We start from the raw sequence: 14,702 nt of genomic DNA on the forward strand, positions 1-14,702 counted from the left end.
TACTGCCATCAGAAAGACTGGCGGCCTGCTGGAGGGGATCACTGAAAACAATTTGGCAAGCAATTCTGCATAAGTGACTGGTAATTAAAGTGCAGACAGAGTGAAGAGTGAGCAAAAGACAAAATACAGAAATCCTGTTCCATACAGCTATTGTGAATTTTATGTTATATGTCATTCTAATATGTTGTATTTGTTAACAGTTTCCAAAACCAGAGACAGTCAGACGTCAAGGTAACTGATTAGCATTGCAATGCTGCTCAGATAAAACTAGGTTTATGTTAGATAAAAAAATCTTTAGTTTGACTTTTTACACACCAGTTCTTCACTAAAGAGAGTTTAAATGAATAATATACTTCTAATAACTTCTACATGACTTGAAAAAAAAGTAATTTTATATGTAAATAAATAAAGACTTTTAAATCTCGATGTGGAAAGGAATTTATTTGAAAAACATAAATAATTCCATCCCTGACAAACCTAAGGGCCCTTCATTTTCAGGAATAACATATGGCTAATACTGACCTCACCAGTAATAAAAGTCTTTTTGACAGCTTCGGCCTTTTTAAATGGCAGATATCTAATTTTAAAATGAAAGTCAAATTCAGTGAGAGGCAGATCTATTACTTTAGAGCTAAAAAGGACAATCAAACTGTCTTTTGTTAGGTTTCATCATACACATAGCTTCAAAGACAGGAACAAATCCTCGTGTTAAGAGAACTGTCTGATGCACTGTTATGAAAAGATAAAACTTTTGTCTGACAGGGTCAGAATGAGATTGATGTTACAGCTTTTCCTAGCAATGACTCAGCTGGTTTGCTAGTGGTTTCAAGTTACAGTAACACAAACAGTGCTTTCTTTATCTAATATGGTCATTCAGTAAGGATTAATTAAAGTCTAACAGAAAAAGAAATAAGATCTATGACTTCACCGGCTGTATGTGAGCATTAACAGCTACCCAAACTATGAAGACCAGATCCTTTAGGATAAATCTGTCTGCAGAGAGTCCCCAGTGATTTCAGCTAGTTTTTATTTGTGTGTCCTATCAGTTCTAAAGCCGAAACTGCTCTGTAATGACCAGGAAAATATCCTAGATACTGATAAAGTCAGCCAAATTTTTCCTGCCTGAAGTTTTATTTCGAGCTGTACATCAGTGTGCTGGAACAGTTCAACCACCTGTGCACCGACTCTCTTCAAGTACAAATGCATTATTCAGTTATCTGAATTACAGCTGTCTTGCATCACACAGAGGATGTTACCTACAGTGACATAATGCAGACTTTATATTTCAGTCATTTTATTTATTCAAAACCTTGGGTAGACGCATTGAGGGAGAGCCCTCATTTTCAATGCTGCCGGGGTACAGACGCACAGTGAATGCACAATTAAAACACAATTAAAATCAAACAGTATTCACAACTCTACTAATCACAACAAGGTAAAAGTAACAATGTTAAAAAGTTTAGGAATTTATACTGAGATTGATAAGTAAATAAATACAAAACAATAAGAATAGGTAACAATTACAAAATTTAAATCAGTGACAGTTACAATAAATAAAATAAGCAATTAAACCCTGGAATTCTCAGAGGTCTTAATGAGTATGTTGGGCACTTCCTAACTCTAGCTCAGAATTGTTTTTGGATCGTAAAAGAGCTTCATAAATAAATAAGAATAAATGGTGATCTCTCCTCACTGAGCAGAAAGGCCAGATTTTTTTTTTTTACAGTGGGCAATGATATGTCCCATAATTATCTCCAGTGATGAATCTTAATGTGAAGTGATATACTGCATCTTAAGGTCTGAGGGTAGAACTGGCTGCCTGCCGATAAACATCCCCATAGTCCAATACAGAGAGGAAAACCCCTTCAACAATTTGTTTCTTGTGAATAAAGGAAAACAAGATTTATTTCCAAAAAGAAACCTGAATTTCAATCTGTTCTGATAACAGCACATCAGTATGGATTGTAAAAGTAAGTTTCTCATTGACCCAAATGTTTAGGCTGTCATGACTAGCCCCTAAGGGGGCTGTTTTTGGGAATCCTTTTATGTTCTGAACTCTTTTGTGGACTTTTGAACTCTTGTTTAGTTTGTTAAGTTTTGTTCATAGTTCCTGTTTTATTTTGAAATCACTGCCCTTGTGTATCTTGTCTTCTTCTAATTCCTGTCTTTGTCTTGTTTCCCTCCTCTGTGATTGTCTGCCCCGCCCTAATTGGTTTCACCTGTTGGCCATTGCCTAGTGTATTTAAGTCTCGTTGCTTCCCTGTGTTCTTGTTAGTTCGTTTTTGTCCCATGCTGTTGTCATACGTTTAGTCTCATGCTCTCATGTCTTGTCTTTTGCCAGTGATCAAGTCATGATGTTTCCCTAGTCAGGTCATGTGTTATTTGTTACTTTGTTTCTGATTTTGTTTTGCTCCTTATTCAGTCTTCCTCCTCTCAAAGCGTGATTCTGTGTTCACGTTTTGCATTTTTGTTCTCGTGCCTTTTTTCCCCTTTATGGGTGATTCTTGTTTGTTATTTTGTCCAGTTGGTTTGCCTTCCTCCTTCATGAGTAATTTTCTGTTGATACTTTGTTAGAATAAATAATTATTATTTTGGACTACGTCTGAGGGGTCGTGCATTTGGGTCCTAGTCCTTGCCTCCAAGTCGTGACATAGGCATGTTCAGCATTGCACTCTGTCTATTATGGTGGTATAAACGGAACAAATTTCAAAACCACTATAGTCGATCTTTCTTGCATTCGAAAAGAACATCCATTTCGTCTTTGCATGGTTTAGGCTAGTGCTAAGGCTATATTGTTAATAACTGAAGAAATACAAGAAATAGTGCTATGCTTAGGCCAGACTGAAATTTAGTTAGTATGCATGGATAAAAATGATTCTAACTCTTAATTCACAAGTGACTACAGGTATTTTTGCAAGATAAAGTTTTGAGATTCAGTAATTACTGAATTCAGATTTGTTAACACCTTTAAGGAGAGAAAGAGCGCAGGCGTTTTCCAGACTATAAGAATGATGCCAGAGGTAATGCTAAGATTGAAAATATGAGTTACATATTTAGAAATTAGCTGCGCTGAGAATTTAAAGGAAACCAGTTCCAATATGGCATCACCTGTTGATTTTCATGCATCAAAAAGAGTCAGCTACCATCCCTACTGGAGACAGGAGATAAGCTAAAGGAGTCGTTTACTTAGGCGGTAGTGGTATTAAGCAAGGATGATCTATGTTGTTCCACATAATCGTTGGGACCAACAGTAAAACTATCAAACAACTGACAAGGTGCAGCAAAATGTGCAGTGCAAATGTCATGGCTATCAGTAATCTGAATACAGCCATTAACAACATAAGCAGGCAGATGGTTGCTCGAATTGTTAGGGGCAGATTTTATTAATTGGCCAATTTAGCATTTTCATTAAGTACTGTAGTGTGAGTGTTGAGTTGTTCTGAGTAGTATACAAATACAAGGATGGTATCTTGCATTTTTATCACCGGTATGTGCTCTATTATGAATAATATGAGCCACATCCGTAAGTGAGGTAGCTATAATAATGGTAAACCAGGGGGATTCAGCAGTCTTACCCTTAGTAGCTCCTGCAGCTCCAAGATGGTAAATGGCCCCGAGGACAAGCCAGAAGGCCCTCTGCTCATCACCACTGATCCCCAGAACCTTCATGGCAGCTTGCAGCTTGGAAAACTGCTGGGAGGCCCGCTGCTTATCCTCAGTCTGACAGAGAGCACATTTATTCACATTAAATTCATTTTTTGAACTATTAATAATAAGATGTCCTAAAGTAATACATATGCACATTTTTGGGAGGTTGACTGACTTGTCAAATTATAAGTTAAAATAGCATTAGCAAAACTGACTGTATCTGCAGAGTTACAAAAACTTTCAAAATATAATTTCTGGCCTGTTCTTGTTTCTATTGTGAAAATGTAATTTTAGTATTTCCCTGCTATGAGCTACAGCACACTGTTCTACAAATGTTGTATGATAATGTTTCATCTCCCATTAACATGTAGCTTTTACCTTTGTCTGAGGCATGATTCCAAATGCATTGTTTTCAGCAAAGTGGTTGAGGTGCAGCTCAGTTCTGAGAAAATGAGAACAACAAATTAGACATCAACATTATAATCATAGAAGAAATCAGCCACATTCTCTACAAGTATTAATTATAGATCATTGCAACATATTAGCAGCATATTAATCCAGTGCAGAACTGTGGTATGTTGTATATTTAATTGTCTTAACGGTATTAATCCTGACCTAAGAGAGCTGTCTCCTCCAGCCATCAGATAGTAAAAGACATTAAAAGTGGACTCTCCCTCTGGTCTTCTTGTCACTCTCGTCTTCTCCAGAAGCATGGTCTGCAAGGCCACAGCAGAACAGGATATTTACATGATAGAAAATAACATTCACTATAGGCAGTGCAAGTCAGTATATAAATATATGTGTTTATTTGTACCTGGATGGAGGCTGAGGTCACCAGGCCCGCCTGGTCAAAGTCCAAGGAAACAATATGGGAGAAGCGACTAGCATTCCCATTCATGCAGGTAGAGGCATTTCCAAATGCCTCCAAAACTGTGTAGACTGCCTGCCATTTCTCCGCTACGGATAACAAACAGAAACACAATCACTTGTGGCAACTAACAACAATGTGCACAACATTTTAATTAATCTTTAGAGTCTGGATCCTTTCCAACCTACTGGAAAAGCTTTTGTTGGTGCTGCCAGCCACGGTAACAAGATACTGGATGATGTGTTGACAGTTGGTGGTCTTGCCACTGCCACTCTTGCCCAGCAAGACAATGGACTGATCCTGGCGCGTTGTCAGGAGGTTTCTATATGCAGCCTGAGCCATGCTGTAAATGTGAGGGGCAGTATCCTCCCTTCGGCAGCCCTTGAACATTTGCATCACCTGGAAAGAGAACAAATAGACAGCAAAGGAGGAAAGAGGAGGATAGAATCACAGTGTAGTGTTTATACATATCAGTTACTATCTTTACGTTTATTCTTTTCTGATTACTCTCATGTTGTGCTGTCTCGAAAAAGATGAGTCATTACATGTACAGACTGCAGCCTACCTTCTCAGAGTACATTGAGGGGGCGCTAATGGGGTTAATGACCACCATGTTCGGCCCAGCGTGGGTATGTACCAGGTTACCGCCGTACCGCTGCCGGAGGGAGTGCATCACGCTGGACTCATTCAAATACTGCAGAGAGGCCAGGTCCTCCACTCGGTCAAACATCGGAGGGTTTGCCTAGAGTTCAAAGTCAGAGGCTACTCACAAATTCACCCAGCGCCGGCCGTAATTAATGAGGTTCCGAGTTGATCTGATGATTAAATACCTTCTCTACATCGTCTTCATCCACATCCAATAAAGAGCCATCACTTTCCAGGCGGATTTTCACCTTCCCCTCTGGCAGACTGCCTGCCTCTGTCTTCAGGAGAGTTGCTGCATCACCACAAAGCGTGGAGTTAATTTATCATGACATGTGATCTCACCCTGAGTGCAAAAGCTTCATTTTATCTTACATGTGTGATAATGTGTGACAGCTGTATCTCTTTTAATAATGTCTCAGCTTTATTAAAACTATACAAGCATCCGATGTTGAAAACATTGTTAGTCTAATGACACACAGCCTTGGAGGTACAATGGAGTAGTCTATTAAGGTGCCCTCTTTTAAGATTAAAATGAGCAAAATTGTTCAAATTTTAATTTTTAAACTACCGAAGGTAAAAAAGCACAGAAGGTTCTACTAACCCAAGGAAAATCCATCCTTGTGGACAAGCCATACTTTCTCCGTGTTATACCAGGCTTGCTCTGCTGTTATCTGCTCCTCGGTCTTTCCCTAAAAAAAACAGATTGACAATCAGTGTGAGATAAAACTGTGTGAACATTTGTTGAGCTTTACAAAAAATATGACTGTTTTATTAGTAATCAAATCAGAAAACTGCACGATGGACTTCCACAAAGAATCTTCAAATGAGATTTTCACATGCACTGAACATGCAGGTCACATTCACATGAGACATATAAGGGAGGGAGGTGAATTCACTGGGTGGAAAACAGAGTGGAAATGACTTTGCATGAGCTGGTTTGTTTTCATAGTTCACCTCCAGTATTTATGTCCAAGAACTCCTCCTGTTTTAATGCACCTTTCAGTTGGTTGAACTCACTGAGGGTGCATTTAATGTGTTCACTAAAAAGCTGTCACAGATGGAAAGATGGAAGGTGGTGGGGGGGGGGGGGGGGTTCATCACACCCAAGCACATCACAAGTACAAAAACACATAACTAAACTACACAGCATAACAAAGACTCGACAACTGCACCAAAACTGCTTTTTTTTTTCTTTTCTCCCTATGTTTGAGATGTGGGCACAACAAGCAGTTGACTGTTGAGTGCTGCCAGGGGGACTTGCCTTATCTACTTCAACAGGTAGAGCCACAGGGAAGACCAATCCCATGCTTTCTTGGTGATGGGATTGCCTCACTAACTACTTGACCATTCTCCCACACCCCTTGTCTAGTTCCTTACACATGAAAACCACAAAACACACATCACTCTGAAACACACAAGGGATGCAACCAGAGCCACAATCGGTTGTAGCCATGGCCAGACCTTAGCTGCAGCTGAGTGTGCTGCCTGAAGGATGGCCACAGGGTCTTCAACAGGCTTGGACTGGAGAAGGGAAGAAGCAGAAATTAGCTGAGACGTTCGCAATTTTAGAGATCGGATTCAATTCCACTGCAATTTCCAAGCGGACAGTCAACACAATGCAAATTATGGCATTCAATAGTGAGTCGCAAATTACTGCAGGTGAAAAACACCACACAAAACACTGCAGCAAGACCAGCAGCAGCCTAACAAAAGAACAGTAAGTCAAGAAACGGTGGCAGAATAAGTGAGCCGCTCAAATAATTCACCATAAAAGAATTATAATACTAATGCATTAATGAGCAGGGATTACAAGGTGCATTAAAGTACAGTGTGTTGGTCTGTGGGCACAAAATTCATGTTCTGCCGTATTAACAGTCACAGTTAACAAGATCAGTAGCACACAGTAAGGTACAAACGCCAGGCACCATGCAGCCAAGTGTGGAACAATGTGATAATGGATGCTAACGAATTTAGCTATAGAGATTGTATTGTACAGTGTAAACACAAAGAAATAATGTAATATAATATACAAAGATTCCTGGAGGTTTTTTTAATTCACAAACACCCGTTTGATCAGATTTTTTTTAAGTTCAAGGTATTTAAGAAAGTGTTTACTGTTGCATGTGACTACAGTTACAGCAAGACCATTGCACAGCTGCACACTGTGCTAACTGTAACACAGCATTGGTAAAATACAACTTTCATTAATTTTGCTAAGGACCTATAAAACCTGTTCGAGAACCTCCTGGCTTAACTTTGGAAACCACTGGTTATGTCACATCGCTACATTCCAGGCCTTCGCACGAACCTAGAATGAACCACAGAAAGCAGCGCAGGACAAAGACAAGCAGGCAGGCACAGACAAAGTAGGGCAGAGAGGGGTCAGTACAGGACAACAAGCTTAGATTCCAGCGCTCTACAGGCGAGGGAGTGCGGCGAACCCACGGTTGAGCAGGCTGTACCTGAGAGGATTTGTGGCCTCTGGCACGCTAGCCATGCAAACAGCAAAGAGGACAGCAGCAAGTCAGGATCCAATGACCCACAGATAAGCAAGAGTAGAGACACAGGACATAATTTGAGACAACAGGAGGTAAGAGTAAGGAGAAGCAAGAATAATAAGTTCCTTTTAATGCACTAGACAATGAGAGAAAAAGTAACCAGACACAGACATATAATCCAACACTGCCAAAATAATCACAAAATGCCAAAGGGCAGAGCACATTGTCGTACAGTAGGTGCTCCTCTGGACCTGATAAAAAAAGCAATTAATACTGCAGAATGAATGAGAGCAAGGAAATAAGCAAGAGAGACACAGAAGCTAAAGCTGTCTCTAAAGCTGTGTAAATCTATAATCAGAGGTCTACAAGTCAGCTGCAAGAGACAAAGAATTCATGCTGTCTCTGAAACAAAAACACGTTACCAATAAATCACATAGCATACAATTTAATCCATACAGACATACACTCATAGGTCCAGAACTGGAGATTAGAATTAGTTTTATCAAGCTATCCACACATATGTGGTCTGTTATAAACAACCCCAGCTCATTTTTCTAAGAAAGCCTTAATTTTCTGCTGAACTAACTTTGCAGTAATCTGCATAACACAAGAGTCACAGAAATTATCACTGGGGCCTCAAAGTTTCAGATTTCACACTAAGTAGCCAACAACCAAGGGGACTCCTGTAATTGGAAACCTATTGGCAGCGGGAAAGCATGGGACAGCCCGACGAGGACTCGGGTAATCTCTGGACACACTTCCTCTGTCTTGGGGATGCAAGCATTTGACTCAGGCTGGTCACAGGGTTGGTAAAGCATGGCAGGTGCAAACCAAACAAACTGAGGGAAGGAGATATTACATCATTGCCACTGACAGTGAAGATCCTCTTCACACGCTTGTAATCTTCCTCAGAGGGAATCAGCCCTGGGACCTACAGTCAGATATCAGGACCAGCAATTGCAAATGGGTAGCCAGAAAGTAAAATCAATGATCCACATGTAATTGCTATGATTATCCACTTCAGGCATACTGAAACTTGAATGGGAATGTAGAAGCACTCCATGCAAAAAAAAAAAATGCCTAGTGCTTTAGAATGTCAGAAACACACTGTTACATGTATCTATGCGGCAGGATAAACACACACCTGTTCGTTCGGTGCAGACTGGGCCTGGGACAGTGCAACAGGGGATGGCTTACCATTGAGGGCCACAGGGGGACAAGATGTCTCCTTTACCTTTACACAACATATGTAAATATTCACAGACAAACATGCACACACAGAGATGGAATTAACATGGGAAGATGACGATGAGCGTGACATTTGTGTTTTAGCACATCCAGAAATACGACCGACTTCAAGGGATGTTTGTTCCTACTCATTTAATTTTCCAGTTAATTCAATCAGGAAATTAGTAAATGAAAATCATTATTAAAGAAAACTGGACAATTAAACTAAACATTCAACAATGAACACCATCTAAGGAATCAGAGAGCAGCACCTGATATTAGACCATCAACAGTTCTGTGACATTGGTTTATAACTGTCTGCAGCTGTGGCACTTGGATCAATAAGTCTAGTTCAATACAATTTTGCATCTAAGTTACAATTCAAGTTCAAGTTGTATTGAACTTTTTTTAAATCATTACTTCTAAAATGTCTGGGCCTGATTCATTTTCTAGATGACTGTAAGGCTAAGTAGGACATATTCTAGTTTTGATTTCATTTTTTTCTCTGAAATTTTCTAAACAAATATAACAAACTTCAACAAAGTACAACACACATGAGTCAGATTTTTTTGTTCCGCAATCTGTTGATAAGTTGCTCATGTGAATGCTGAGAAGTAAAATAACTAGACAGCACAAACCTCCAGGAATGCCTAGTCATTTCTACTCTGTGCATTTCTATATTCAGCTGACATCTTGAGTTTGCTCTTAATATCTGAATCCTGAATCTCTCCTTGGAGCAGTTAAACACACTGTCCCTCAGCAAAAAAAAAAACTAGGTGCATATCTCTAAAATCAAATCTCTCATTCCATTTCCAAACACCCAACTGTTCACCAGATTTCATGGACATCTGTTGAGAAAATATTCAGATGGCCTGCTGACAGACAGAATGCCAAGGAAACTAAATACAGGAAAAATAAATAGCCTTGTCTGAGGTACATATTGAAACAGTGACAATGAAAGTATATAAAGGTTTGAAAGTACTACAAAATAATCAAATTCAAATACTAAAAATGTAGCTGAAGCTGAATTTTAGTTATCCAAGTATCAAGCTGTGAATGGTGAGATGACAAACTGGGATTCTGGTTCTCTTATCAACAGTTATTAGGAAAAGGATGTTTAACTGATAATAACTACTGATCTGCTTCGTCTATAAAAAATATCATTTGAATTCCTTCCTTTAAGAAGCTTCCCAAGGGATCCTTAAAGCCTCTGCCTCAGTGGTGTACAGCAGGCAGAGCACAACTTCAATGCTCTGTCTGCAGAAAGTGACAGTAATGAGCCCCAGCTCAGTGCTCACAGACACATCTCCAACTGACCAGACTAACAGAGTGCGGGTCATCAGCACACCCTTATACCCACTGATGAAGTCTGATCATGAGCTAGTACATGCACCCTGCTTCGATTGAGGGTGGCTTCATTATATCAAGGCTCCTTTTTGCCCTAAATCAAGAGCAACTTGTACTTTGGAGAAAATATAAAGAGGTCCATTGATTTTATTTATCACAAAGATTACATTACTATTTATGATGCCTGTAGTAAATAAATAAATAGCCTCCATCCATGTCTTGAAGCAGATATGCTCTAGTTGAAAGATGTCTTTCAAGGTAAATATCATGAGGAGGTTTCATGGATTTGAATAGTAATGTCAGTGTTATTATTATACAGCATGCTCCACTCCGAGGTTAAGCAGCAATCATGCACTTCTATCACACAGTACCTCTGGTTTCTTTACAACAACTGTGCGAGGCTTTGGGATGAACCCTGCAGGAGGAGCCAGGGGGTCTGTCTTTGGCATGGGGATGAATCCTGGAGGTCGTGCAAGGGGATTCTGTTTTGGAGGCACCGGACTGGATTTTCTGGCAGGAATGAAACCAGGTGGAGGAATCAAAAGATTCGGTTTGGAGACAGGGATGAAACCAGCAGGCGGGGCCAAAATGTCAGGTTTGGGTGGAGGGATGAACCCAGCTGGAGGGGTGAGAGGGTTAGATTTTGGTGGTGCAGGATTTGGTGCTGAAGTAGAGGGCACAGACGTGGACGTATCCTCTTCTGTTTTTTCCAGTGTAGGCTTTTCCTCCTCTTCCTCCACCTTTCCTTTCTCCTCCTCCTGCTTCACCTCTTCTTTCATGTCCTCCTTGCGGTCCTGGGTGCGGGTGCGTGGCCGGTGCTCCTTGGTTCGACCTCTGCCCATTAGGCTGGTCAGGCCCATGGAGATATCATCCTTATCCTCCCCAGCAGCCTTAGTGGTTTTGAGCACAGTCTTCGCAGACTCAGGAACAGCGGGCTGGGTTTGCTCCTCCGTCCCAGCAGGAACCACACGTCTAACAACTCTTCTCACAACCCTCACCACCCTTTTACCGCTAGAACTCTGCTCCTCGCCTGGAGTGTCTCCACCGCCCATGGTAACGTTACTATTGGACGCTTCGGCCGTTGACGCAGTTGACTGTGGACCACTTCCCGTGTCTAGCCCAGGTTTAGTGACTGCCTGAGGCTGACTACTATCTACATCAGACTGGATGCAAACAGAGCAAGGCAGACAATAGTGCAGATTATTCCCAGGGCTGATGCAGATAAACTGTCAAAGATTTCAGCAGCAGGTTCTGGGCTCAGAAACTGCATAGAAGATTATTTAAAAATGGATTTATATCAGCTTATGTATTTCCATTTGTGTATCTTAAAGCCCTCACACAAGCCTGTTTATAAAACCACTCATGTTAGTGTATGCCGTCAGACTATTTGATTCATCATTTGCACTCAAGTTTAACATTTTTTGGAGCTTATTGCCAAACTGCTTTGAGAAGAGTTTGAGGTGGACTGAACTGAATTAACTGTTAATTCATACTGACTCTCATGTGGTGCAAGTTAAGGGTCCACTCAGAAATGAACGTAGACTAGACGTAGATTAAGACAATTCATTTTGTCAAACTCTGAATGTCAACATAATTTTTGTTTGTTGACAAGAAAACTCCACTTAAAGATATATTTGCTCATATATTTATTTATATATATCTCAAGCCCTCTTTTCTTACACTTAATTAATTATTAAGGACTGTACTTGTCATCACCTATTCCAATATTCACTTTCTAACTTCCCAGTCTGCAGAAGCTGATGACCATGATTAGTAACCTAGTTTGTCTCAGCACACAAAACAATTTGTATCATATGAATTGCTGTCCAACAGCATGCAGGTGAAAAAAAACCCCACTTACATCTGGCTTGTTCTCAACTTTAACCTACACAAGAAAAAGCAACACAAAAAAAGAAAAATCAAACCACAGATTCAGACCAAAGCTTTTCTCTATCAACATAAAGGACTATTTCACAAAATGAACAAGCAACAAGATGCAGATATGAACTATAAAGCAAAAAAAACTGAAAAGCAAGACTTCCCTTTTGCTCCCAGAATGAAAAGCGCGATTTGTATGCCATGGTGACAGGCCAGAAGTCATGGAACAAACTGGGCGACGTGAAGAATAAATGTATGGAATGATGAGAGAAAAAAAAAAACAAGAGAGAACCAGGAAGAGGAGGATGTACTGTGCAGAGCGATGAAGAATGGGGATCTAATGGTGAGCGGTGGGATACTGTGAACTCGTTTTCTGTACACAACAGGTCATACACCAACACGGCAGTGGGACCATGCAGCACTGAGAACAGAACACATGAACAACATGATGAAATAGTTTGCTTTCTTCACACTACAAGAGACAAGTGGAAAAACATGAACGTGAAGACCTAACAAGACCTACACACTGCAAACAGGACTAAAACAATCTCTGACAGTAGTGTTATTTATTATTTGTTGGGCTGAATCAGATATTATAACTATGTATGAAGAACTACCCTTTATCTCAATCAGCATACAAAATTATTACACTCAGTGCTGGTCAGTTGTTTCATTTGTAATGACAACACAAATCCAATTAGAATATGGCACACAACAGAAATAAGTGTTGCCAAGAGCAAAAATATATTAAAACCTGCAACATAAATGATCAATGGACAAAGGAATCAAACAAAGATACTTGAGATTTTCACACTGACACATCACTACACGTAACTACCAGGCAAACATGCAACTTGCTAAAATTTGTCAAATGTCTATCGTGACTTTTCATTAACAGTTTAAGGTAAAAATTGGCTTTTTATTTAAACACAGCAAAGTAAGTTGCACAGCAACATGTTTCACCATCTCTGGCCCTGCTTTCATCAGTCAGAGTCAACTCCTATAAATAGTTTCAACAGCAAAGGAGGCCATTCTGAGACGCCATCAGTGCCCAAATGGAACGGCTAAGTAGAGCATGTACACCATGAGCAGATCACACTGCTCACCACACACACACACACACACAGGGTCCACCAGAGGCTCGAGCCCATTACCTTCTCTCTAGGCCTGGTTAACCTTCCAATCTTCGCTCTGTCACTGGAGCAGTGCAGTCAGGGCCAAAGCAGGGTAAGACCTGGGTCTGCAAAGAGCACAGACTCACGAGTCCTGAGTGAGAGGGGTAGAGGCTTCGGGGGTGGGGTCACAGTCAGCACAGCATGGTAAAGCTGTGGTCTGGGAAATGGAGGAGGGTAATGTGAGAGGGGCTGGGCATGGAGATAGAAGAGGGACAGCTGCTGAAATACAGAGGGACTATAAATAGAATTTGCAGAATCACATCAATTACCACTGCCACTTTTCCTTTCCCCTCTCCTCTCCTGGTGACAGGGAATCAGAGAGGCGGTTTCCCTCATCAGGTGCATTACAAACTTTTATATGCCCTTTCCATTTGAGGGAGGAGGAAAAACCACAGTAATTAAGCAATTACAGCAATTAAGAGATTGAGAGATGATACAACGACCTATGGCTCAGTGCTAAGTGCAACAATTTCCTACTCCAAACAGATTTCAAATTGAATGAAAGCATATTTAATCTTCCATTCTGCACAATAATGGCAGGTTGAGTAAGATGACACTCTATTACCTGCACATCAAACAAGAAACTTCTGTTGTTCATTAACTTGAAGATGAGTCTGTGAAGGGGCAGCTTTTCTCTCTAAGCAGCTAATGCACACATCAAGATAGATAAAACACACACACAAAAAACAAAGTATACAAGTATTGATCTAAGACCACGCACCATGCCTGTGATATCTGTGGAAGTGATGTTCTTCACCATGAGTTTTACACCACAAGAGGGAGCTATTAAACAATGTATCTCTATTTCACAGACACTTCTGCTTAACCACACCACTGACCTAAATTCAAGATGTTGTATTGTTCTATGGCAACCCCTTACAAGATTATTGCACCAATAAGTGGCTGCAGATACAACAAATAACACTCATTTCATGTGTATCTGAAGTCCAGTGCAAATAAAGATTTTATGCATTTTAAAACAACACAATTATACGACTTCCCCAGTTAAAACAAAATGTTTTGTGCTTTACATGGCTTAAAATAGAAAAGCTGTCAAAGCTGCATTGTTGAAAAACCAGTTCGGTAAAAGCACATGGAAGGGTGAGATGCCCGGAGGTAGGCATTCAGCTTATTGGCACAGGGAGCGTAGTCACACAAGGAAAACACGGAAATGTAGCAACAGGCTTGGCCGGCCAAGGATGAGCTAATCCAATCATGGGACGCTCCTTTCCTCTTCCTCATTAAGAGTTTCATCTATCAGATAACCAGCTCTTATGTACGAAGTACAAAGTGATAGCAGTTGGATGCCTGTTTATCTATTTCATCATGAATCATCAAAACCAAAAGAATCTCTCACTATAACTCTGACTTATTTTTTTCGATTTTAATTAGAAAAACTTCTTAATTAAAAGAAAG

General features: G+C 40.3%; 1 protein-coding gene across 4 annotated transcripts in view; it reads right to left on the minus strand.

The window, feature by feature from the left end:
* Nucleotides 1-14,702, minus strand: part of myo18aa (myosin XVIIIAa) — a 60,552-nt gene that overhangs the window by 38,244 nt on the left and 7,606 nt on the right. For 2 of the 4 annotated variants that reach the window (XM_041051019.1, XM_041051017.1), the window contains exons 3-10: nucleotides 5,763-5,850; nucleotides 5,347-5,453; nucleotides 5,082-5,258; nucleotides 4,705-4,915; nucleotides 4,463-4,605; nucleotides 4,264-4,364; nucleotides 4,027-4,090; nucleotides 3,576-3,720 (exon numbers count right to left, since the gene is read on the minus strand). In XM_041051019.1, coding sequence (XP_040906953.1) covers nucleotides 3,576-3,720; nucleotides 4,027-4,090; nucleotides 4,264-4,364; nucleotides 4,463-4,605; nucleotides 4,705-4,915; nucleotides 5,082-5,258; nucleotides 5,347-5,453; nucleotides 5,763-5,850 — 1,036 coding nt within the window. Of the gene's footprint in view, nucleotides 1-3,575; nucleotides 3,721-4,026; nucleotides 4,091-4,263; nucleotides 4,365-4,462; nucleotides 4,606-4,704; nucleotides 4,916-5,081; nucleotides 5,259-5,346; nucleotides 5,454-5,762; nucleotides 5,851-6,622; nucleotides 6,683-8,518; nucleotides 8,591-8,803; nucleotides 8,894-10,604; nucleotides 11,397-12,094; nucleotides 12,119-12,275; nucleotides 12,533-13,265; nucleotides 13,411-14,702 lie in introns of those variants that run through there. The other 2 variants (XM_041051016.1, XM_041051018.1) reach the window with 2 other exon arrangements.

Source organism: Toxotes jaculatrix, chromosome 12 (assembly GCF_017976425.1).
Source record: "Toxotes jaculatrix isolate fToxJac2 chromosome 12, fToxJac2.pri, whole genome shotgun sequence".
In the NCBI taxonomy this organism is placed as follows: Eukaryota; Metazoa; Chordata; class Actinopteri; family Toxotidae; genus Toxotes; species Toxotes jaculatrix.